This window comes from Mobula birostris, chromosome 18 (assembly GCF_030028105.1).
Source record: "Mobula birostris isolate sMobBir1 chromosome 18, sMobBir1.hap1, whole genome shotgun sequence".
NCBI classification, from domain to species: Eukaryota; Metazoa; Chordata; class Chondrichthyes; order Myliobatiformes; family Myliobatidae; genus Mobula; species Mobula birostris.
The window spans coordinates 10430624-10453779 of NC_092387.1; the positions used below are offsets into that span (position 1 = coordinate 10430624).

Consider the following 23156-nt stretch of genomic DNA (forward strand, 5'->3'; position numbering starts at 1 on the left):
CGATTGGCATAATGGATATGGAACCCTGTGTAGCATATCTTGCTCTTGTGGCATGTGGGGGATCAGGGGCACATCCAGTATTTCCAGTGATGTTGTCTGAGCATGGAGTATTGGAGTTGCAGCTGGATTGCTATGGAGTATCCAGGATGTGGAAAATTTTGGAGCTAGTATGTTTTTGCAGATACATTAATACATAGATAGTACAGTTTCATTAAGGGCAGTTTTTGCTTGACAAATCTGTAAAAATTAGACGAAGGAGTCAGTGGCAAGGTGCCACACATGAGTCTGCTGAAGATAAGAGCTCTTGGTATTGATGACTAGGGGTACTGGCATGCCTACACTGACTGACAGAGTGGGAATAAAAGGATCCTTTTCAAGATGGCTGCCAGTGACAAGTCAAGTTTCACAGGCCTATAGCTTTTCACTTTATACATCAAGGAACAGGAACTGATGGCATTGTGGCCAAGTTTGCAAATGATACCAAGATAGGTGGAAGAACAGGTGGTGTCATGGAGGCAGAGAATCTGCATTCCTTGGATGGCTTAGCAACATGGGCAAAGAAATATTAGACAGAGAGAAGTGTGGGGTTATGCACTTTAGAGGGAAGAATAAAGGTATAGACTATATTCTCAATTAGAAGAAAAGTAGGTGAAAACTCGTAAGGGGGATTGGGAAATTTAGTGCAGAATTCCTGTAAGGTTAATTTGCAGGTTGAATTGGTAGTAAGGAACTCAAATGCAATGTTAGCATTCATTTCGGGAACACTATAAAGCAATGATATAAAGCTGAGTCTTTAGGGGACATTGGTCAGACTGCATTTGGAATATTGTGAGCAATTTTTGGCCCTGTATCTATGGAAAGATATGCTGGCTCTGGAGAAGTTCAGTGCAAGTTTTCAAGAATGATCCCGGAAATGACTGGCTTAATGTATGAGGGTCATTTGGTGGTTCTGAGTCTGTATTTGATGGAATTCAGAAGGATGAGTGAGGATATTTTGAAGCTTACTGAATATTGAAAGGGCTAGATAGAGTGGACATGGAGACTATGTTTCCATTAGTTTTGGAGAGTCTAGATCTAAGGGTACAGCCTCAAAATAAAGCTTTGTTTCTTTAGAAACACAGAAAACCTACAGCACAATACAGGCCCTTTGGCCCACAATGCAGTGTCGAACATGTACTTTAGAAATTACCTAGGGTTACCCATAGGGTTGCCAACTGTCCCGAATTAGCCAGGACATCCCGTATATTGGGCTAAATTGGTTTGTCCCATACGGGACGGCCCTTGTCCCGTATTTCCCCTGCTAAGGTAGAGCGTTCCTATGAAAATGTTCGTAAGCTGACATGGCATAAAGTGAAGAAGCAGTTACCATTAATTTATATGGAAAGAATTTTTGAGCGTTCCCAGACCCAAAAAATAACCTACCAAATCATACCAAATAACACATAAAACCTAAACTAACACTAACATATAGTAAAAGCAGAATCGGGAAGATTAAGCCAAAACCGATTTGTAGAAAAAATATAGGTGCTCGCGCAAGGCTTCATGGTCATGGTAGTCTTTCTCGGGGTAAACACAGGTGTCCTGTATTTGACTGCTACTTTTGTCCCTTACTTGGGAGTGAGAAAGTTGGCAACCCTAGTTACCCATAGCCCTCTATTTTTCTAAGCTTCATGTACCTATCTAGGAGTCTTTCAAAAGACCCTATCATATCCACCTCCACCACCGTTGCCAGCAGCCCATTCCACGCATTCACCGCTTTCTGCGTAAAAAAAGAAAAAACAACTTACCCCTGACATCTCCACTGTACCTACTTCCAAGCACCTTAAAACTGTGCCCTCTCGTGTTAGCCATTTCAACCCTGGGAAAAAGCCTCCAACTATCCACATGATCAATGCCTCTCATCATCTTATACACCTTACATCATCATCTTAGAACTGAGATGAGGTGGAATTTCTTCAGTCAGATGGTAGCGGATCTGTGTAATTCATTGCCACAGAAGGCTGTAAAGGCCAAGTCATTGGGTATACATAACACGGGGTTCTTCTTGATTGGTAAAGAGTTTAACAATCCTGTAGGGCGAAAACAGTGGAATGGGGTTGAAAGCATGATTGATGACATAGCAGGCTAGGTGGACTGTTTCTGTGCTGTAGTGTTCTATGATTCTATTGCAGGTTGATGGCAATAGCTAATTCAGCATGGACCAGATGGGCTGAAGGGCCTGATTCTATGCCATAGTGTTTTATAACTCTATGATTCTAATGGCCTAATTCTGCTTTTATATCTGAAGGTCTTTATGATTTGGTGAGTTGGTCACATTGCAGGTACAGAATGTACTTGACCACTATCAAAGGCGCTCAGGGCTGGCAGGTCTGTAGGAGTCTGTTGTAAACTTGTGGGGGGAGGGAAGACAGCAGTAACAACTCTTTTTGGTGACACCTTTGATAGCTTTGTTGTACATAAGGGAGGGACCAACACTGGGTAAGTGATTGGTTTCATGCATTCTGTTGTGAGGGAGGTGGGGCAGCTAAGTATTTATATGACCACAGATGAGACTCCTGAATTGCATGTTGCCTCCCTAGTGCTCGGGCCAAGGATGCAAGAGGGAAGGTGGTCGTGCCATGTGTTGGTATGAGTAACGTTGATGGGAGCAGGGATGAGGTCCTACAGCATAAGTTTAGGGAGCTCAGCATTTTAAGTAGCAGGTGCTCAAAACCTATAATCTCTCGATGTTATAAGTTTTGAGGTTTTTGGTGCCACAAGCTAGTGAGTTGAGGAATAAAAAGGGAGGTCAGATGGATGCATGGTTGAAGGCATTGTGCAGAGGGATAAGCTTTTGGTTCCTGGATCATTGGTGCTTTGGTGCTTCTATCTCTCTTTGCAAAGGAGCCATTATGTGCAATGAGAAGTGGTCAGTCTGCACCTTTCAAAAGTCCGCAATCATCTTTTTTGGTCTCGTCCACGTTGAGACTCAAGTTGTTATGCTCACACCACTCTACCAGCTATATTACCTCCTCTCTTTATGTCATCTTGCCATCATTGTTGATGAGGCCAACTACTGTTGTGTCGTCGGCGAATTTTATGATTTGGTTTGGACTGTATTTATCAATGCAGTCATGCATCAGCAGTGGGCTGAGCACACTGCCCCAGGCAGTGCCGGTGCTCAGCATGATGGAGCTAGAGATGCTTTTGCCAACTCAGACTGACTCGAAGAAGTCCAGGATCCAGTTACAGAGACAGGTGCTGAGACCCAACAAGGACAATTTACCCACCAGCTTCTGAGGAATGATAGTATTAAAAGTCTAGCTGCAGCAGATACTCAGCATCCTGGCATCATTTTCCAGGTGCGATAGGAAGAATTGGAATGCTGAGGCTAACACATCATCGGTGGACTGATTACAGTGATAAGCAAATTGGAAAGGGTCCAATGTATCAGGAAGATGGGATTTAATGTGATCCATAACCAGCTGGTCAATGCATTTTATTATTGTTGAGGTCAGTGCCACTGGACAGTAATTGCTGAGGCAGTTTACTGTTGCCCCACACTACCCTCCCCCCCCCACTCTGGGCACTGGGATGATTATGGTCATCTTGAAGCCTGAGGGGACAGTGGACTGTTCTAGAGAGATGTTGAAGATATCTGTTAGAAACTCAGTCAATTTGGCTGCACAGTCACTTACAACACGATCAAGTTTGTTATCAGGCCCTACAGCTTTACGTGTGTTGACTCTGGCTCAGTCAGCTGTGGCCAGACAGAGTGCCTGCTCCTTGGGGTAGGTGGGGTGGAGAGTAAGGGGGTGGGGGTCCTTCCTCACCAGCACATTTTTCTGTGCATCAAACCAAGTGCAAGAAACATTCAGCTTAGGAAGAGAAATGGCACTGTCATTGACGTGCAGGGTGGACTTATGGTCCGTTAGGGAATGATTGTCCTGCCGCATGCACCTCATGTCTCTGGTATTATAGAAATGGCTGTATATTCTCTATGAATGATTCAGTTTTGCCTTCCTGATGGCGTGGGAAAGTGCAGCTCTTGCAGACCTGAGAGCTGTCTTATTCCCCATCTGAAGGCAGCATCCCGCTCTCTCAGTCTTGCCCAGACCTCTGCTGTCAGTCATTGCTTCTGATTATCCTTCACACAGATATGATTAACAACACTAACATCCTCAATGCACTTCTCTATTTAGCCAGTCACAGAGCTTGCATATTCATCGTGTTAATTTGATCGTCCCAGGTTGCCATATCAATGACTTCATACCTTTCAATGTCACAATTGGTTTCCCTTCCATTCTTTTTAAAAGTATCATCTAAATCTATCATGTCACTTTGATCATGGTGGATAGATCTGTTTGGTTTATTGTATAATATGGGTGGTCAAATGCTGTGGAATCATTAAGGGAAAGATTGCCATCAGCAATTTCCATGTTGATTCTATTGTGCATGATTTTCAACAAAAGTGGAACTCCCTAAATCCATGTGTCACGCTTAACTTGTAGATGCTGGAAAGAATATGTTTTGCAGGCAGATCTCAATTGTTCGGAGAAATAAATTGGTTTTAGAATTCTCCACTGGTTTTCCTGACTTTAATATTTTAAACTGATCTATTAAATGAAAACCCATTAAAATTACATGTCATGTCTTTGTGTTCCTCAGATGACCAAAATCAGAAGCTTCATTTGATCAGTTGTGAAGATACAGCAGGTTCTGATCTTCTGAAAGTGGAATACATTCAGGTTAGATGTTAATCTTCCATCGAAGTATCTTTCTTAAGATAAAATAGTGTGGACAGCAGAACTGTATGTGGTCTTCCAGCTGTAGCCCAAATGTGTGATATAGGGATACTAGCTCTTAACTTTGGTAATTATCCAGTAGGCTCTTCTCAATCTCTGAAACCAAACTCACTTTCTTCTCAATATTCTGCAGAAATCTATTGTGTGTGTCCTACCTTATCATTTCTGCCAAAATGCTTGTACTTCATACTTCAGTTCATACTTAATCAGTATCAAATTCCATTCTTAATTAACCAGTCCAGATGCAACTCCAGACTTCAAGTGAGGCTACGTCCACACTACGCCGGATAATTTTGAAAACGCCGGTTTCGAGTAAAAATGACAGGCGTCCACACTAAGCGTTTTTCAAAATATCTCCGTCCACATTAGGCGGATATTTGGGCGAATCTCCTCCTACTGGGCATGGGCAGGACACACAGAAAACAAGTGAAGAGGAAACGGTATACTTAGTGCGCGTTTGTCCAGTTGCAGAGTAGAAAAACTTTAAAGGAATTGCTTTTGGCTCTCACGCAGGAGGACTTAAAACTTAAAAAAAAACAAATACTGGAGCGTATGGAGGCAACTGACAGGGAGTTCACAGACAGTATGACCCAGCTGACGACGAACATTGAAAAACTGACTAACTCTGTTGCATTAATAAAGCACCTTGTTAAATGTATAAAATGTCTGCATCAGCGTTATCTTGTATTTCCATACAACGTTACATTAGGCTGTTACACATCTATTGTCAGAGAAGTACTTGCATAAATAGGTAAACCACCTTCATACAAGCAAGGACAGAAAACAGGGCTGAGTGAGTATACTTATTTATCCAGTAAGCTATGGGTCAAAGTATCTGGTGAGTACATTTCTAACCCTGATCTCGTCCGTCTGTTTTGAAATTGTTAGGTGGTGGCGTTCAAGAAAACAATGAACATCTGTTCCGGCACGTCATGACAGCGTTTTAAATAGTCAAAAAAGCTCACTTTAGAACTTAACTCTCACGCTGTTCACACCGACTGCGCGTTATAACAGCTTGCGCAGTACCAAGCAAAAGCAGAGAAAAGCATTGTTGTTGTGGTGTTATCATGACAGCGTTTTTAAATCTCTCCGTTTACCCCATACACACTACGCCGGATATTTAGCGTTTTCAGATTTATTCACTCTGGAGAGTGTTTCCGAAAATCTCCGTTTTCGGGGGCTGAAAACGCCTACTCAGTGTGGACGGGAGGGCAAAATGAAGAGAAAAGGCTTTGTTTTCAAAATTATCTGGCGTAGTGTGGATGTACCCTGAAATGGTAAATTTTTTCAAATAACAGAACTTTGTGGTAGTGGTTAAGTAATAAATGCTTGTCTTGCCAGTGAGACCCACATGTGGTGAATAAGCATCAAACAGTATTTGTTGATAACCTGTATCTATCATGAATTAAAGCTAAATTTAACAAACGTTTATTGTTGCAGGTTGATAAACGTAGTCCACATTTTAAAATGAATCCTGATGCTACTGAACAGATGCTTAAAGTAAGTCTTTATTACCTTTATACTAAATACCCTTCAGGTGTTTTTCAAGATAACTTCCAAAGATTTTGAAGTTATCTTGAAAAACACCTAGAAAGTATTTGAGAAGCCAAATGAAGAATGTCAAGTTAGTAGAAATGCTTAGAAATGCAGTTTTATGTAGGAAGAAGTAGATTATGTAAATCAATGTTTAATTTATAGCGAAATAAAATTTAGATGCAATGAAACTATTGAAGAATAGTATGACATTAAGATAAAAAATATTGCAATAAATTTGCATTTCCTTAAAATGCTTCCATTTGTACAGTACACCTTTTTGTCAGAGAGTCATAGAGAAGTACAGTGCAGAAACAGGCCTTTGGCCCATCTGGTCTGTGCCAAACCATTTAAACTGTCTACTTCCATTAAACTGTACTGGGACCATATCCCTGCATACCTTTACCATCCATGTACCTATCCAAACCTGACTTAAATATTGAAATTGAGATTGTATGCATCACTTGTGCTGGCACCTCATTCCATACTCTCACCAACCTTTGAGTGAAGAAGCTTCCCTTCATGTTACACTTAAACTTTTCACCTTTCACTCTTATCCATGATCTCTGGGTTGTAGTCCCACCCAACCTCAGTGGAAAGAGCCTTGTTGCATTTACCTTATCTATACCCCTCATAATTTGCATACCTTTATCATATCTCCTCTCAATCTTCTATGTTCTAAGGATTAAAGTCCTAACCTATTCAATCTTTCCTTATAACTCAGGTCCTCCAGACCTAGCAACATCCTTATAAATTTTCTCTGTACTTCTTCAATCATATTCACATCTTTCCTGTAGGTAGGTGATCAAAACTGCACACAATACTCCAAATTAGGCTTCACCAATATCTTATACAACTTCAACATAACATCCATCTCCTGTACTCACTGCTTTGATTTATGAAGGCCATTTTGCCAAAAGCTTTCTTTATGACACTATCTACCTAATTTCAATGAACTAGGGATCTGTATTCCCAGATGTTTTTGTTCTACCACTCTCCTCCGTGCTCTACCTTTCACTATGTAAGACCTACCCTGGTTGGTCCTACTGAAGTACAATGCCTCGCACTTGTTTTCACTAAATTTCATCTGCCATTTTTCACCCCATTTTTCCAGCTGATGCAGATCCCTCTGCAAGCCATGATAACCTTCCTCGCTGTCCACTCCACCCCCAATCTTGGTGTCATCCAGAAATTTCCTGATCCAAACAACAGGAATACTGCAGATGCTGGAAATTCAAGCAACACACATCAAAGTTGCTGGTGAACGCAGCAGGCCAGGCAGCATCTCTAGGAAGAGGTGCAATCGACGTTTCAGGCCCAGACTCTTCGTCAGGACTGATCCAGTTTACCAATTTTTGTTGATCGAGTTTTGTGCCCAATGTTCTAAAGTCAACCAAATTAGAAAATTGGCTTGTTATTGTCATATGTACTGAGCTATAGTGAAAAAATTCTCTTGTATGTTGTTCATATAGATCAGTTCATTGCAATGGTGCATTGAGGTTCTATAAGGTAAAACAACAAAGTGCAGAATAAGGGTTTACAGTACAGAGAAAATGCGTTGCAGGTGCACAGTAAGGTGTAAAGTCACAACAAGGTAGACTGTGAGGTCAAGAGTCTACCTTAATGTACTAAAGGAACATTCAGTATTCTTGTATACAGAAGGATAGAAACTGTCCTTGAGCCTGATGATACGTGCTTTCAGGCTTTCGTAATGAAGCGGAGAAGAGAATATGTCTTTTATGGGTGGAATCTTTGATTTTTGGAGGCAGTAGTTAGTGTCCATGGAGAGAAAGTTGGTTTCTGTAAGAGCTGATCTGTATCCACAACTCTCTGCAGTTTCTTGTGGTCATGGGCAGACCAGTTGCCAAACCAAACTTTGGAATAGGTTGCTCTCTATAGTGCATCAGTAAAAATTGGTGAGATTCAAAGGGGGCATGCCAAAGTTATTTAGTCTCCAGAGGAAGTAAAAGTGCAGGACCAGTACAGGCTGCTAGTGTTTACTCCTAGAAACTTGAAGTTCTCAACCCTGTTGACCTCAGCAACATTAGTTGAACAGGTTAGAATTTTATTCCCTAGAATGTAAAAGATTGAGGGGAGATTTGATAGGGGTATATGAAATTATAAGGGATATTGATAGGGTAAATGCAAGCAGACCTTTCCCACTGAGGTTGGGTGTGTCTATGGCTAGAGGTCGTGACTTAAAGGTGAAAGATGAAATGTTTAAGGGGAACATGAGGGGAAGCTTCACTCAGGGTGGTGTGGGTGTGGAATGAGCTGTCAATGCAAGTGGTGGATGTGATTTTAATTTCAATGTTTAAGAGAAGTTTAGATGGGTACATGAATGTGAGGGGTATGGAGGGCTATGGTCCGGGTGCAGGTGAATGTGTCTAGTCAGTTCAAATGGTTTGACATAGCCTAGATAGGCTGAAGGACCTGTTTCTGTGATATAGTTTTCCAGTTTGGGAACATTTGATTGTCCTCTTTCATACTTAGTCCTCAACACAATTGCTGATAAAGTCTGCGACAGTGGTGACATTCTCATCTAGATTGAGTTGTAGGCCTTTGAACATGGACCAGTCTGCTGACTTAGTAAGTCATGTAGAATCTCATCTATTTCCTCACACCAGCATTGAATGACTTTCCGGACTGGATCCCCAGGCTTCATCTTGTATGCAGGGAGAAGGAGCACACCTCAGTCATCTGATGTACTGAAGTGTGGGTGGGGTTGGGGGGGTGGGTGGCACGGTAGGTGTTTTTGGTGGTTGTGTAGCAATGGTCAAGAGTGTTTGAGCCTCTGTGGGACAGGACACATACTGGTGGTATTTCAACCACTGCCACTAAAGCTAATTCTGATTTTGGGATTAATTTGATCAATTTCAGATAATCTTTTATAATTGTGTGCTGCACAGTACAATGTGAAAGGACAAATTTAATTAGTTTATATGTATAGTATATTTGGAGCAGGAGCTCACTTTGAAAGTCCCTAGTATAAATTTGGAGATCAAACTTTGGTCTGGTGCCCAGCACTTTATTTCCTCTTCCTTACACATCATCACCTATTTCAAATTAATTGGGTCACTCAGATTGTATAAGATGTTGTAAAACTAGTTGTTCATGTAAAATCTTGTGATGTAGGCTGCAGAAACTAGTTTGCTCAGCATTAATTAGCACCAGGTGAATATTGGAGCTCCCTTTTAATGCTATTTTCGTAATGCATTTATTATGATTAAAAGAATAAATTTTACTTAGATAAATTGGTGCAGACACACATTGGTCTTTGAAGGAAAGCGTTTGTTATGCTACTTGCATTGTTTAAATACTATCTTTTAATCATACTCACAGGGTGTGTTTGTACATCCAGTAGTTGAAGTAGAAAGTTGTCCTTCTTCATTCTTTTGTTAAACCTCAAACATTAAGGCAAAGGGACAGCCAATTTCCATGATCCATTTCCATTATATTGCCAGAGTTGAAAAAGTTGTTTCATAAACTAATCGTGCAGTTTTTAAGGAATAATGTGTAGTGGTATTGTACCATATTCCATAAGTCGGTAAGATAAAGGAGCAGAATTAGGCCATTTGGCCCATTCCGTCTTCTCAGTCCCAGTCTCCTGCCTACTCCCCAAAACCTTTTATGCCCTGACTAATCAAGAATCTGTTAACCTCTGCCCAATGATTTGGCCTCCACAGGCACTTGTGGCATCAAATTCCACAGGTTCACCACCCTCTGTCTAAAGAAATCCCTCCTTGCCTCTGTTTTAAATGGGTGGCCTTCTATTGTGAGGCTGTGCCCTCTGGTCCTAAACTCACCCACCAAATGAAACATCCTCTCCACATCTTCCTTTATTCCCTTTCTGCCTTCTGCCAATCAGCCAATACTCTATCTATGCTGGTATCTTTCCTGCATACAATGGGCTCGTAACTTGTTAAGCAGCCTCGTGTGGTACCTTGTCAAAGGCCTTCTGAATATCCAAGTACACGGCATCTACCGATTCAACCTTGACTATTCTGCTTGTTATTCCTTAAAAGAATTCCAACAGATTTGTCAAGCAAGGTTTTCCCTGACTTGGGCCTATTTTATCACATGCCTTCAAGTACCCTAAAACCACATCCCTAAGAATCAACTCCAACATCCTCCCAACAACAGAGATCAGACTAACAAGCCCATAATTTCCTTTCTTCTACCTCTCTCTCTTCTTGAAGAGTGGAGTGACATTTGCAATTTTCCAGTCTTCTGGGACCATTCCAGAATCTAGTGATTCTTGAAAGATCATTACTAATGCCTCCAGAATCTCTTTAGCCATCTCTTTCAGAACCCCGGGGTGTAGACCATCTAGTCTAAGTGATTTGTCTACCTTCAGACCATTCAGTTTCCAAAGCAAAATCTCCTTAGTAATGGCAGCTTCACTCAATTCTGTCCCCGACCACTTGAACTTCTGGCATACTGCTAATGTCTTCCACAGTGATGACTGATATAAAATAATTATTCAGTTCAGCTGCCATCTCCGTGTTCCCCGTTATCACCTCTCCAGTGTCATTTTCCAGCTGCCCAATATCTACTCTTCCCTCTCTTTTACTTTTTATATACCTGAAGAAACTATTGGTAACCTTTTTAATATTATTGGCAAGCTTATCTTCATATTCCATCTTTTCCCTCTTTATGACTTTTTTTTGTTGCCTTCTGTTGGTTTTTAAAAGCTTCCTAATCCTTTAACTTCCCACTAATTTTTGTTCTATTTAATGCCCTCTCTTTGGCTTTTATGCTGACTTTGATGCCCATTGTCAGCCACAGTTGCATCATTGTACCTTTGATCCTTTGAGATGTATCTATCCTGCGCCTCCCAGAAATTCCAGCCATTGCTGCTCTGCCGTCATCCCTTCTAATGTCCCGTTGCAAACAGCTTTGTCCAGCTTCTCTCTCATGCCTCTGTAATTCCCTTTACTCTACTGATACATCTAATTTTAGCTTCTTTCTCTGAAATTGCAGGGTGAATTCTGTAATGTAATGATTCCTGGCCTCTAAGGGTTTCTTTACCTCAAGCTCTCTAATCAATTATGGTTCATTGAGTAGAGAGTCCAGAATAGCTGATCCCCCGGTGGGCTCAACAACAAGCTGCTCTTAGGGTCTTTTTACTCTTGCAGTTTCTTAGCTCTACCTACAAGGATTCTGCACCTTGTGACCCTTTGTCCCCTCTTTCTCAAGATTTGATTCCATTATAAGGATCCCCTGGTTTTATCTAACTCCTCTATTAGGACTGATTTACCAGAGGGGAATACAACGTGCTAGTGCATAATCTTCAAATTCCTCACTCTGTATTGAAGACCCCATGAATTCTAACAGCATCATGCCAGGCATGGATGAGCATACATCTGACTGTTGTAGTATGTTGGGCCTTGGTTTTGGGGATGTTTACCTGAGTGAGGGAGCTGATGTTGGTTCATTTATCCTTGTGGTATATTTGGAAGATTTTACAGATTCAGCTTTGGTGATATTTTCCAGTACCTTGTAGATTGTTCAGCTTTGAGAACTGCTAAACAGGGCTAAGGTCACTGCTACTTCCATTGAGTTTTGTGACAGGTCCAAGATCTTTATGTTATAATGCTCTTCTCTGAAGTCAGCCTGAAGTCTACTGGGGCTTTGAATGTGGTGGTGAACTTCATTATTGATGTCTATCTTTGTTGAGCTGTGGCCTCTGAGTTATCAGAAATGGTGCATGTTTTCCAGGAGCTTATCATGAATCCTTACTGTGGAAGGGCAGTATAGTGCAGCTGGAACAGGTTGTTGGAGGATCTTGATCTTGTGGATGTTAAGTGTAAGACCCACCCTCTTATATGTTTTGCTGAACAAGTCAATGCTTGGAGCTCAATCTCAGTGCACACGCAAATCTGAATCACGTTTATTATCACTGAATTATATCGTAAAATTAGTGGTTTTCTTACAGCAGTATAGTGCAATAAATGATTACTGTAAGTCGCACAAAATAAATTGTGTGAAAAAGAATTAGCAAGGTACTCTTCACAGGTTCATGGACCACTCAGAAATTTGTTGGCAGAGGAATAGAGCTGTTCCTAAAATTTTGGGTATGGATCTTTATACTTCTGTACCTTATCCCCAATGGTAGTAACGAGAAGAGGACATGCCCTTATAGTAATGGATGCCGCCTTCTCGAGGAGCAGCCTTTTAAAGATGTCCTTGATAGTGGGGAGGGTTGTGCCTGTGATGGAGTTGGCTGATTCTGCAACCCTCTGCAGCTGCTTTTGATCCTACATATTGGAGCCTCCATACCAGGTGGTTATGTAGCCAATAAGAATGCTGTCATACATATTTTTGTAGAAATTTGCTGACTGTTTGGTGACATACCAAATCTTCTCAAACTCTTAATGAAGTACAGCCATTGGTGTGCCTTCTTTGTGATCGGCCTAGGATAGATCCCCTGAGATGCTGACACCCAGAAAATAAATGTTGTTCACTCTTTCCATCACTGACCTCTTAATGAGATCTGGTGTGTGTTCCCCTGACTTCCCCTTCCTGAAGTCTAGAATAATTTGCTTGGCCTTCCTGACATTGAGTGCAAGGTTATTGTTGTGTCACCACTCAACCAGCTGATCTACCTCATTCCTGTACGAAATTCTGCCAACAATATTGGTGTCATTGGTGAATTTATAGATGCCATTTATTCAGTGCCTAGCCAAACAGAGTGAGTTGAGTAATGAGCTAAGCATGGATTCTTGAGGTGCACCTTTGTTGGTTGTCAATGAATAATTACTGATCTACATCAACTGTGGTCTCCCAATGTGGAAGTCAAGGACGCAGATGCAGAGGAAGGTACAGAAGTCCAGGTATTCTGTGTCTATCTCTATATTGTAGCTCAAATTCTAAAGTTTGAGTGACCTTGCTTCTGGAGTGTAGTTGGCAGGGAGTCCTTTAGTTTTGAAGATTAGTTCCACCCCCATGGGAAATTTGTTGGTGATGAAGTACAGAAAGTTTGAGCAAAGTAGTGAGGCAACGATGTCGTCATTTATGTGGGCAGCTTTATTTGAGAAGGGTCTTCCAAGGTTTTTATTGATTGATGGGGAAGAAGGTAATGTAGGAACGGCGGACTGTCCTGCTTAAGAAATTGCAGGGAATCCCCCATTGCAGAGGGGGTCAAGTTTATGCAAAACAATGCGTGATCGTGATTTTCTGTTATGTGAAGCTGTGTCATCTGTTCATGCTTCAAGAGAACGAGTTGAAGCAGCACGTTTTGTATATTTATTTACCTTTTATTGAATAAATTTTGTAGTAGCATATTTTTATTCTGCATCTTAGAGTGTTGGAGAAGAATGAATTTCTGCTGCCTAAACTGCTGAAACACTATTTCACAGTTGATGCCACTTAAAAAAAACTGTAGTCATTTGCAGAATAATGCATGAGAAGTGAGACCAGTGGTTGTTCTCCACTGTGATGTTTTTAGTTTTGTTTGAATGAGTGTCAAGAAGATATTTGATGAACTACAAGAATTACAAAAAGGAATTTGACAACGGGGGCAGCAATAATTATCTGCTATAATTATTGTGAAAATAAAATAGATCTTTTTTGTTTTAATTTCCAGGTCACAGTTTCTTCACTTAATTTTCTGTTGCATGCAAAAGCCTTGCTTTCAACCATCAATTTCCTGACAGCTGTTATCCCATCAAAGGACATGACTTCTACGGATAGGGACCATGAAACAAAGATGCAGAATCAGGGGCAGGATTGTGGAGATGCTGCCAAAACAGGTAAAGGATATTTTCAGTGCCTGATATTTTATTAGTAACTGCTATTTATCATTCCTGATCAGGATCAACATTAGCATTTTTTGTGAGGGACAGATAAAACGTCAACTGTCTATTCATTTCCATAGAAGCCGCCTGACCTGCTAAGTTCCCCCAGCATTTGGGGTGTATTGCTTTGAATTTCCATCATCTGCAGTCTTTCACGTGTTTATGTTTGTGTTCATTTCTTTTTGTTTTGTTTACCCTTCAGTTGGTTCAGATGCCAGTGCTCGAAGTATGGGAATCTGAGCCAAGAGAGCAAATTTACAAGCCTATGTACATATTATTAAGAGTTGTACTAATTTTGTATAAATATTCATAGTCATTGAACAATAGCACATAGACACATGCCCTTTGGCCCAGCCAGTCCAATCCCACCATGTTGTAAATCCATCTAATCCCAATTTCCTGTGTTTGACCCGTATCTCACTAAACTCTGCCACTCTGTGCACCTATCCAGGTACTTCTAAAATGATACTATTGAATCTGCTTTAACTACTTCCACTGTCAGGTTGCTCAATATACCTACCACTCTTTGCATGAAATATTTGCCCCTTAAGTCCCTTTTAAATCATTCCCTTCTCACCATAAAACGATGTGCTGAAGGTTTGGACTCCCCGACCCTGGGAAAAAGATTGCTACCATGTACATTATCTATGCTCTTCGTGATTTTATTAAACTTTATAAGATCACCCCTCATTCCCCTGTACTCTAAAGAATAAGGATCTAGCCTGGACAATCTTTCTGTAATATCCATGCCCTCTTTCTGGCAACATAGTCATAGTCATACTTTATTGATCCCGGGGGAAACTGATTTTCGTTACAGTTGCACCATAAATAATAAATAGTAATAACACCATAAATAGTTAAATAGTAATATGTAAATTATGCCAAGAAATAAGTCCAGGACCAGCCTATTGGCTCAGGGTATCTGACCCTCCAAGGGAGGAGTTGTAAAGTTTGATGGCCACAGGCAGGAATGACCTCCTATGACGCTCTGTGTTGCATCTTGGTGGAATGAGTCTCTGGCTGAATGTACTCATGTGCCCAACCAGTACATTATGTAGTGGATGGGAGACATTGTCCAAGATGGCATGCAACTTGGACAGCATCCTCTTTTCAGACACCACCGTCAGAGAGTCCAGTTCCATCCCCACAACATCACTGGCCTTCTGAATGAGTTTGTTGATTCTGTTGGTGTCTGCTACCCTCAGCCTGGTGCCCCAGCACACAACAGCAAACATGATAGCACTGGCCACCACAGACTCGTAGAACATCCTCAGCATCGTCCGGCAGATGTTAAAGGACCTCAGTCTCCTCAGGAAATAGGGACGGCTCTGACCCTTCTTGTAGACAGCCTCAGTGTTCTTTGACCAGTCCAGTTTATTGTCAATTCGTATCCCCAGGTATTTGTAATCCTCCACCATGTCCACCCTGACCCCCTGATACTTGTAAATCTTTTCCACGTTCATTCCAGTTTAATCATTTCATTCCTATAACAGGATAACTACAACTGTACACAGTACTAAAAGTGTGACTTCTACGCAACATAATTTATCAGCTCCTGTACTCTGTGCCCTGACTGATGAATGCTAGGTGCCAAGTGCCTTTCTCATAACCCGGTGTACTTGTGATGTCGTTTTCTGCAAACAATGCACTTGTACTCCTGGGCTCCCTTGTTCCATTATATGCCCTAGTGTTTGAGCATTCACAGTATAAGTCCTTTGCTGGTTTAACTTCCCAAAATGTACCATTCATATTTATCTAGAATTTTGAATCTTGAAATCCATTTGCCACTGCTCAACCTACTTCCCTAAGTGAGCAATCTACATTAACCTTCTTCATTATCAACAGTATCCTAATTTTGTGTTATCTGCAAACTAACTGATCAAGCCTTCTGAATTTGTATCCACTTGTTTATGAAGGAACAAATAGCAATTGGCTCGACTCCAACCCTTGCAATACACTGATTCTGAGAAAGAACTTCTTATCACCTCTGCTTCCTATCTGTGAACCAATTCTAAATGAAATTCAGTTCTGTTAGCTCAGGGAGATAATCCCTGAGCTTTATAGTTTATTTCACCCCTTTTTGTTTTCGGAGTTTTCAAAATGTATTGAGCAAAGTGCTTGAGCAGCTTGACTGTTCATTTCCTCCCATAGATGGTGCCTGACCTGCTGAGTACCTCCTGCATTTTGTGTGTGTTGCTCAAGATTTCTTGCATCTGCAGAATCTCTTGTTTCTCAAAAGGTATTGTTTGTTAGCAGAGAATCTCCAGGAGTGCTGTTGCTTTCCAAGATGCTTTCTGTCTGGCTTAGGTTGGAATCTAATGTACCCCATTAGACAACTATTGTGTTACTTTTGCCTCCTGAAGCGACCTTGATATCAATGGAAATAGTCATTAGAGTACTTTTCGTATTCCATATTTCTAAGGGGGCAAAAAGTATTGATCCTTCAGTGAACCCTGATTTTTGCTGTACGATGTCTTTATCTGTAAGTTTTTTTTTACATGCCACATATAATAGATTCTAGGATTAAGTAAAAAAAAATGCATGTAAATTATAGACAAATCTGTTGTGATTAGTGTGAAAGATCTTAAAGTCATATTTTGAGTAGGAGGGTATTCTCCCTGTATCTTTAAAAATTTTTAAATAAAGAGTCTAAACAGTTCACCTCTTTCAGAACAAAATATACTTTATCATCTTGTATTATTTTGGATACAGCTGTTTAAATTATCTGTATGTTTTAAATTCTTTTGGCAGTTTTGAAAAGCTCAAAGGAAGTAGATTTCAAGATGTTTGCCAAGATGGATGCATTTAATGTTGTTGTGTGTGATGAGAAATGCAATATTGCAGATATTCGAGTACAAGGTAAGATATGGCCCTTTTGTATTAGAGTCATAGATGAAATTAGCACATAAGTAGGCCCTTTAGCCCATCAAGTTGATTCTGACCATCAGCTACCAATTTGTACTCATCCACATTCTCATCAATTCCCACACATTTAATTACACTAAGCTACACGCCATGTACAATTTATGGCGACTAATTAACTTGTCAACCAAGATGTGGCAGGAAACTGGAGCACCAGAGGAACTCCATGTGGTCATGAGGAGCATGCAGACTTTGCTCATACAATACCTGAGGTTAGGATTGAACTTGGGTCTCTGGTGCTACAAGGCAGCAGATCTCCACTGTGCCTCCCTTATCGAGATGGCAGATTATTTGGAACAAAATCTTCCACGTCACTGGTTGTATGATAGGATTTACACTGCTCTGGCCCAAATTCATTCCTCTGAATTCAATGAATTTCAGAAACAATGTTCACCTACACTGCTCTGTCACTGATACTGTGCTGTTGACTAGGATGAATTTTTAAAACAAGGAAAATTGCCACAACTCAACTGTATTTATAATTTTTCTGTTTTATAAGTTGTCAACCAGTTCTAAGGTAGTTGGTATTTATAATCAAAAGTATAATATGTCAAATCATGTGAGGTTGATGAGAAAGTTTATTTGGATTAACTTGTAGTTCTCCCTCACTAAAAACTATGGGAATTAAACTGAAAGTGAGTATAATGAGTTGTGTAGTGTTGAACCCACTGCTCTGGATCTTGTGAACAATAAAACTAAAAGTGAGGATTGGCTACTGTTGTAGTAATTAAGACATCTGTAAGTAATGGCATGAAGAGGTTAGTTAAAGGAAAAGAGTGAAATAAGACTTCTATATACCTGTAGGTAATAAGAATGGGCTGCACAAAGTCAACAGGCCATATGTTACTGGTGAAGTTCATAGAACAGACTGAATGGCACAGTGAGGCATGGGCTTGGGCTGGTAGAGTTTTACTGTCGATATTTAAATATACCTGTATCCTCGGACTTCAGATACAACTTGGAGTCCCGCCACCTGCAGAAGCTTTTGGATGATTTGGCTGCATCACCTGGAGTGAAGAGTGGTGGACAACTTTGTTGAGTGGTGTAGCTGAATTACCTGCAGCTCAACATCACTAAGACAAAGGAAGTGGTGGTGGACTTCAGGAAGGTGAAAACACTTTGCATTCTCATCTCCATTTTGGGAACGGATGTGTAAGTCATCCAGGACTACTAATACCTGTGAACTCACCTGGACGATAAACTAGACTGAAAATACAGAGACTCTGTACGAGAAGGGATAGCCGATTGTACTTCCTGTGAAGGCTCTGGTCACTTAACATCTGTAGATGTTCTACAACTGAGTGGTGGCCTGCTCGGGCAGCAGGGTGAGAGCAGCTGATGCCAAGAAGATTGATAAGCCTGTCAGGAAGGCTGGTTCTGTTCTTGGGGTGGAATTGGAATTGGATTCCCTAATGCTTGTGTCTGAGAGGAAGATGCTGCAGAAGCTACGGAGCATTATGGACAATCCCTCTCATGCCTCCCCATGACATATTGGACAAACAGAGGAGCACCTTTAGTAACAGACAGATTCCACCGAGGTGCACCACTGAACACCACAGGAGATCCTTTCTCCCTGTGGCTATATGTCGACTCCTCATCAAGTATACAAGAATCTGGTTTCATTCCACATCTGTATTTTGAACTATTACCTTTTAATGCACATTTTGTATTTTCTTCTTTACCTCAATGCTTACATTTTATATTTTAAAGTCTATATTTCTGCTGAGCAACCTTGCAACAATAATTTTCTTTGGGATAAATAAAGTTTTATCTTATCTTTGACCAGGTTACAAACCAGTGATGTAATGACAGTCTGAACATGTTATTCTCATGATGCTCGATGCTGTATTAACAATATGCCTTTGAAATATGTTTAAACAGACTATGTACATCTTCACTCTTTGCCTCATTACTGAATGCTTTCCACAACTGTACAGGTTTGGATGCATTCATTTCAGTGAAGTCAAAGCAGACAGAATTCTTTGCCAGACTTAGAGATATTATTGCTATTGATGTTGATTCAAAGACACTACATAAAAAGGTAATTTTTTACATTTATTCATGGTGTTTCTTTTGGTTATTGGATTTTACATCACCTGAATATCATATGTATATCTGGAATTGTATTTGATAAAGCACACTTGCACTACACTATAGAGGCACAAAGGAATAGAAGCTTTACTTGTTTTTTACAATAACAATCTTTCAGAATGGATGACCCTCAAATTGCAGATTCCATAATTGATTGTCTGGGATGAAGGAGTGTGGATTTGAGGCTAAATTCAGGGCAAATGAAAGGTTCAGGTGTTGGGCAGTGTGAGACTGGAATTTGTCTAAATTCAGGGCAAATGAAAGGTTCAGGTGTTGGGCAGTGTGAGACTGGAATTTGTCATCAGTGCTTATAACTAAAGCAGAGACGATGTCTATATTTGAAGTTGGGTAACTGGGCAGGTAAATAAACTAGGAATAAGGGTTTTTGAATATGTATTGATGCCATTGAAGCTATTTCTTTGGTTGTTGTGTGAGTAAACTGGCCCATTTTGTAATTCTTTTCCTTAAGTATTGTGATGGGGCAAATTGCAGTATCAGGAGAAATGAGTTAGTTATTTCATACTTAATCTGAAATAACAATATCTCAAATCAACCATTGCTCCTTTTAATTTCTAGGCTGTTTCCATTGTTGGAAATGAAGTGTTTAGTTTAAATGTAACCCTGTATCCGAATGCTATTGATGATGAGAACTATGCTGATATGTCAAAAGTGGACGGAAAAATCACTTTAAGAGTTGGCTGTATTCAGATTATATATCTGCAAAAATTCCTCATGACACTGCTGGTAAGTCCAGTCTGTTCAAAGAGACGCAAAGGGAGGTTATTTGGACCCTTATTATGCTCCTCCATGCCTGACCTTCACCTTAACAGCATTTTCCTGCACTATCCCTGCATCTCTCCATTGCTTTGCTATCTAGAAATTTATAATTTATTCACACTCAGTAACTGAGCCTTCATGGGCATCTGGGGTGGAGAACTCAAAAAAAAAAAAAAAAATCCTTTTGTTTAATTAAATTTTAATTGTTGTAAAATTAGTGTAGTTATTGAAAATGATTTCTTGCTTCATCACAGCATAATTTACTGTTCCTAAAATTTCAGCAAAAAAATCAGAATATCCAAAATGCCTTTTTAATACTTTAATTTGCAAACTTATTAGCCATGCCTTGTACATTCTCATTTAAATTATTTATATAAATGACACGCAACAATGGGCCCTGCACAGATCCCTCCTGCGCACTGGTCAGTCTGAAAAACAACCTTCCACCATCACCCTCAGCTTCCTCCCATCCAGCCAATTAGCCATGCATTCAAATGGATAAATAATTTGATATTGTCTACCATGCTGAATATTTGGTAGGAGAAAGTGTGAAAAGATGATTATTATGGATTCAAAGTACATTTATTATTATCAAGGTATGCATGCAGTATACAACCCTGAAATTTGTCTTCCCGCAGGCAGCCACAAAACAAAGTAACGCCATGGAACCTTGTTGAAAGAAAACATCACACACCCAATGCACAAAAAAGAGCAAATTGTGCAAACAGCAAAGAATGAGCTAATAACACTCAAACTATCAAACACCAAACTGCTGAGACCTTGAAACATTCTAGAAATGTTTAGTTGAGTTCATTTCAATTTAGCGCTGTGTTGTTTGTTGACTGCAGGCTGTAGAGGCAGTCCGCGTTGAAGCGCCCTGATCAAAATCATGTAAGATAACAATTAAAAAAGGAGTAATCAGAAGCACTTAACATGAACTGCAGAATCCTCTAAAAACATGTCCAATCCAAGAGCCAGGTCAATTAAATCTTGCCCAAGCCCCAAGACTCCTGCACCTTCCTCTGACAGCAGTGAGTGTAAGGGAGTGGAGGACCGGTCAACCGACGGACGGTTGACAGAAAGTGAGCACTCACTCACTTTCTGCTCTCGTCCTCGTTGATTTCAGTCTTGCTTGAGGCTATTTTAGTGAGATTGGCCAGTAATGGAACTGATCATGGGTTCACACTCCACTATTAGGCCACACACTCCGTTCTCAACCTTGCTTTCAACCACACCAAATTCCCCTAATGGTAACTAATTCATATCAAATTGGATAGTTGTGTGTTGATCCCATTGAGCATGTAATCAAGATTTGCTTGACTTAGAGTGCTGCATTGTCTAAGATATAATTTTGGATCCAATGGCAAAGAATATTCCTCTGCCTATTGAGTTTATGTGAAAGAATGTAAGATCATATTTTGAGTAGGAGTGAATTCTCCCATGTAAAACACAAAATGCTAGAGGAACTCAGCAGGTCAGGCAGCATCTATATAGGGGAAAGAGCAATCAATGTTTTCAGCTGAGACTTCATCAGGACTTTCTCTTAAGGTTTTGGACATCTCTGTTTTATAATGCTTATGAGGAAAATATGCTTTTAATGTGCTTATCTGGAACTGAAAAGTGATTGTAATACAGACACACTATTTCTTGATGTATTTCCCTTTAGAACTACTTTGACAACTTCCAAGCAGCAAAGCAACCATTAAGTGCAGCCACAGCACAGGCAGCAGAAAAAGCAGCCTCCACTGTGAAGGATTTTGCTCAGAAGAGTTTTCGACTGGCAATGGACATTCATTTGAAAGCCCCAGTTATCATCATTCCTGAATCCTCCATCTCTATGAATGCCTTGGTTGCAGATTTGGGGTTGATCACTATTCAGAATAGATTCACTCTGATCCCAGGCAAAGAATTCTCTGTACCACCAGTCTTGGATGTCATGGATATCAACCTAACACAGCTGAAACTTTCAAGGTTAGTTTTAACATTTTTATCTTGCTCCTTAAAATGTTTCACAGATTCAAATAATTTGAGATCAAATTTTCTTAAAATAAATTTCAGTCTATGTAGGAATATTTTGCTATTCCTTAGTGTTTTCATACAATTTTGTGCAGTATTTCACGTGTATGTATTTGGCGTGACTTTATATATGAAATGCAAATGAATTGTTGTAGAAGTTTAATCTTTTGCCACTCTAGCTGCAGGTGAATTATAACCTAAAAATGTGTTTGACTCTAAAGACTGGATGGTAATAAATCAGAATCTGGTTTATTAACACCGGCATGTGTCGTAAAATTTGTTAACTTAGCAGCAGCAGTTCAATACAATACATAATATGGAAGAAAAAAATAATAATAATTAGTTATAGTATATGTATATTGAATAGATTAAAACCATGCAAAACCAGAAAAGATGGATGTTAAAAAAGTGAGATAGTATTTATGGGTTCAATGTCCACTTAGGAATCGGATGGCAGAGGGGAACAATCTGTTCCTGAATAGCTGAGTGTGTGCCTCCAGGCTTCTGTACCTCGTACCTGATGGTAACAGTGAGAAAAGGGCATGCCCTGGGTATTGGGGGTCTTTAATAATGGATGCTGCCTTTCTGAGACACCGCTCCTTGGAGATATCCTGGGTACTTTATAGGCTAGTACCCAAGATGGAGCGGATTAAATTTACGACCCTCTGCAGCTTCTTTCAGTCCTCTTTATAATGCTAGTGTTTGTACACATAGTTTTGTGGTAATTTTTTTGTTAAAAGAGGATGTAATTTGCAGTGGTGAATTGCTCCCAGAATGATCTATTTGTAAGTGTGATTGTAATGAGATCAAGTGTAGCTGTAATGTGCGATGACAAACTTATCAATTCACTACCTGCTTGTCATTATCAAGACTGAACAACATAGGTCTGCAGCAGAGCTGGAAATTGCAACCCACTTCCTGTTGCACTGCTCTCAGCAGTGGGAAGGGAGGGTCATTTGACTAATCGTTGCATTTGCTGATTGTGCCTTTTTTTAAAGGCATTCCTCAATCCTCACTCCCCCCCCCCACCCACTGCCACTCTAGCTCCCTTCATTATAGAATATGGTTATTAAAGTGTAACAAATTTAAATGAGACAAAAATTTGTTTTCATGGATTAGAATCTGAAGAATTGAAGAGTAAAACAATATGAAATAAGCACAAACAGCTGACAAAGCTAACCAACCCACATAGAACTTGACTCCAATATATCTTTTATTTTTTAAGTTCCCATTA

The 23156-nt window shown here is 40.2% G+C and overlaps 1 protein-coding gene across 1 annotated transcript in view; it reads left to right on the plus strand.

Moving 5' to 3' along the window:
* Window positions 1-23156, plus strand: part of vps13c (vacuolar protein sorting 13 homolog C) — a 387871-nt gene that overhangs the window by 128664 nt on the left and 236051 nt on the right. Inside the window, exons 27-33 of the mRNA XM_072282204.1 lie at window positions 4648-4727; window positions 6225-6284; window positions 13906-14071; window positions 16868-16975; window positions 18976-19079; window positions 19706-19873; window positions 21573-21877. Coding sequence (XP_072138305.1) covers window positions 4648-4727; window positions 6225-6284; window positions 13906-14071; window positions 16868-16975; window positions 18976-19079; window positions 19706-19873; window positions 21573-21877 — 991 coding nt within the window. The remainder of the gene's footprint in view (window positions 1-4647; window positions 4728-6224; window positions 6285-13905; window positions 14072-16867; window positions 16976-18975; window positions 19080-19705; window positions 19874-21572; window positions 21878-23156) is intronic.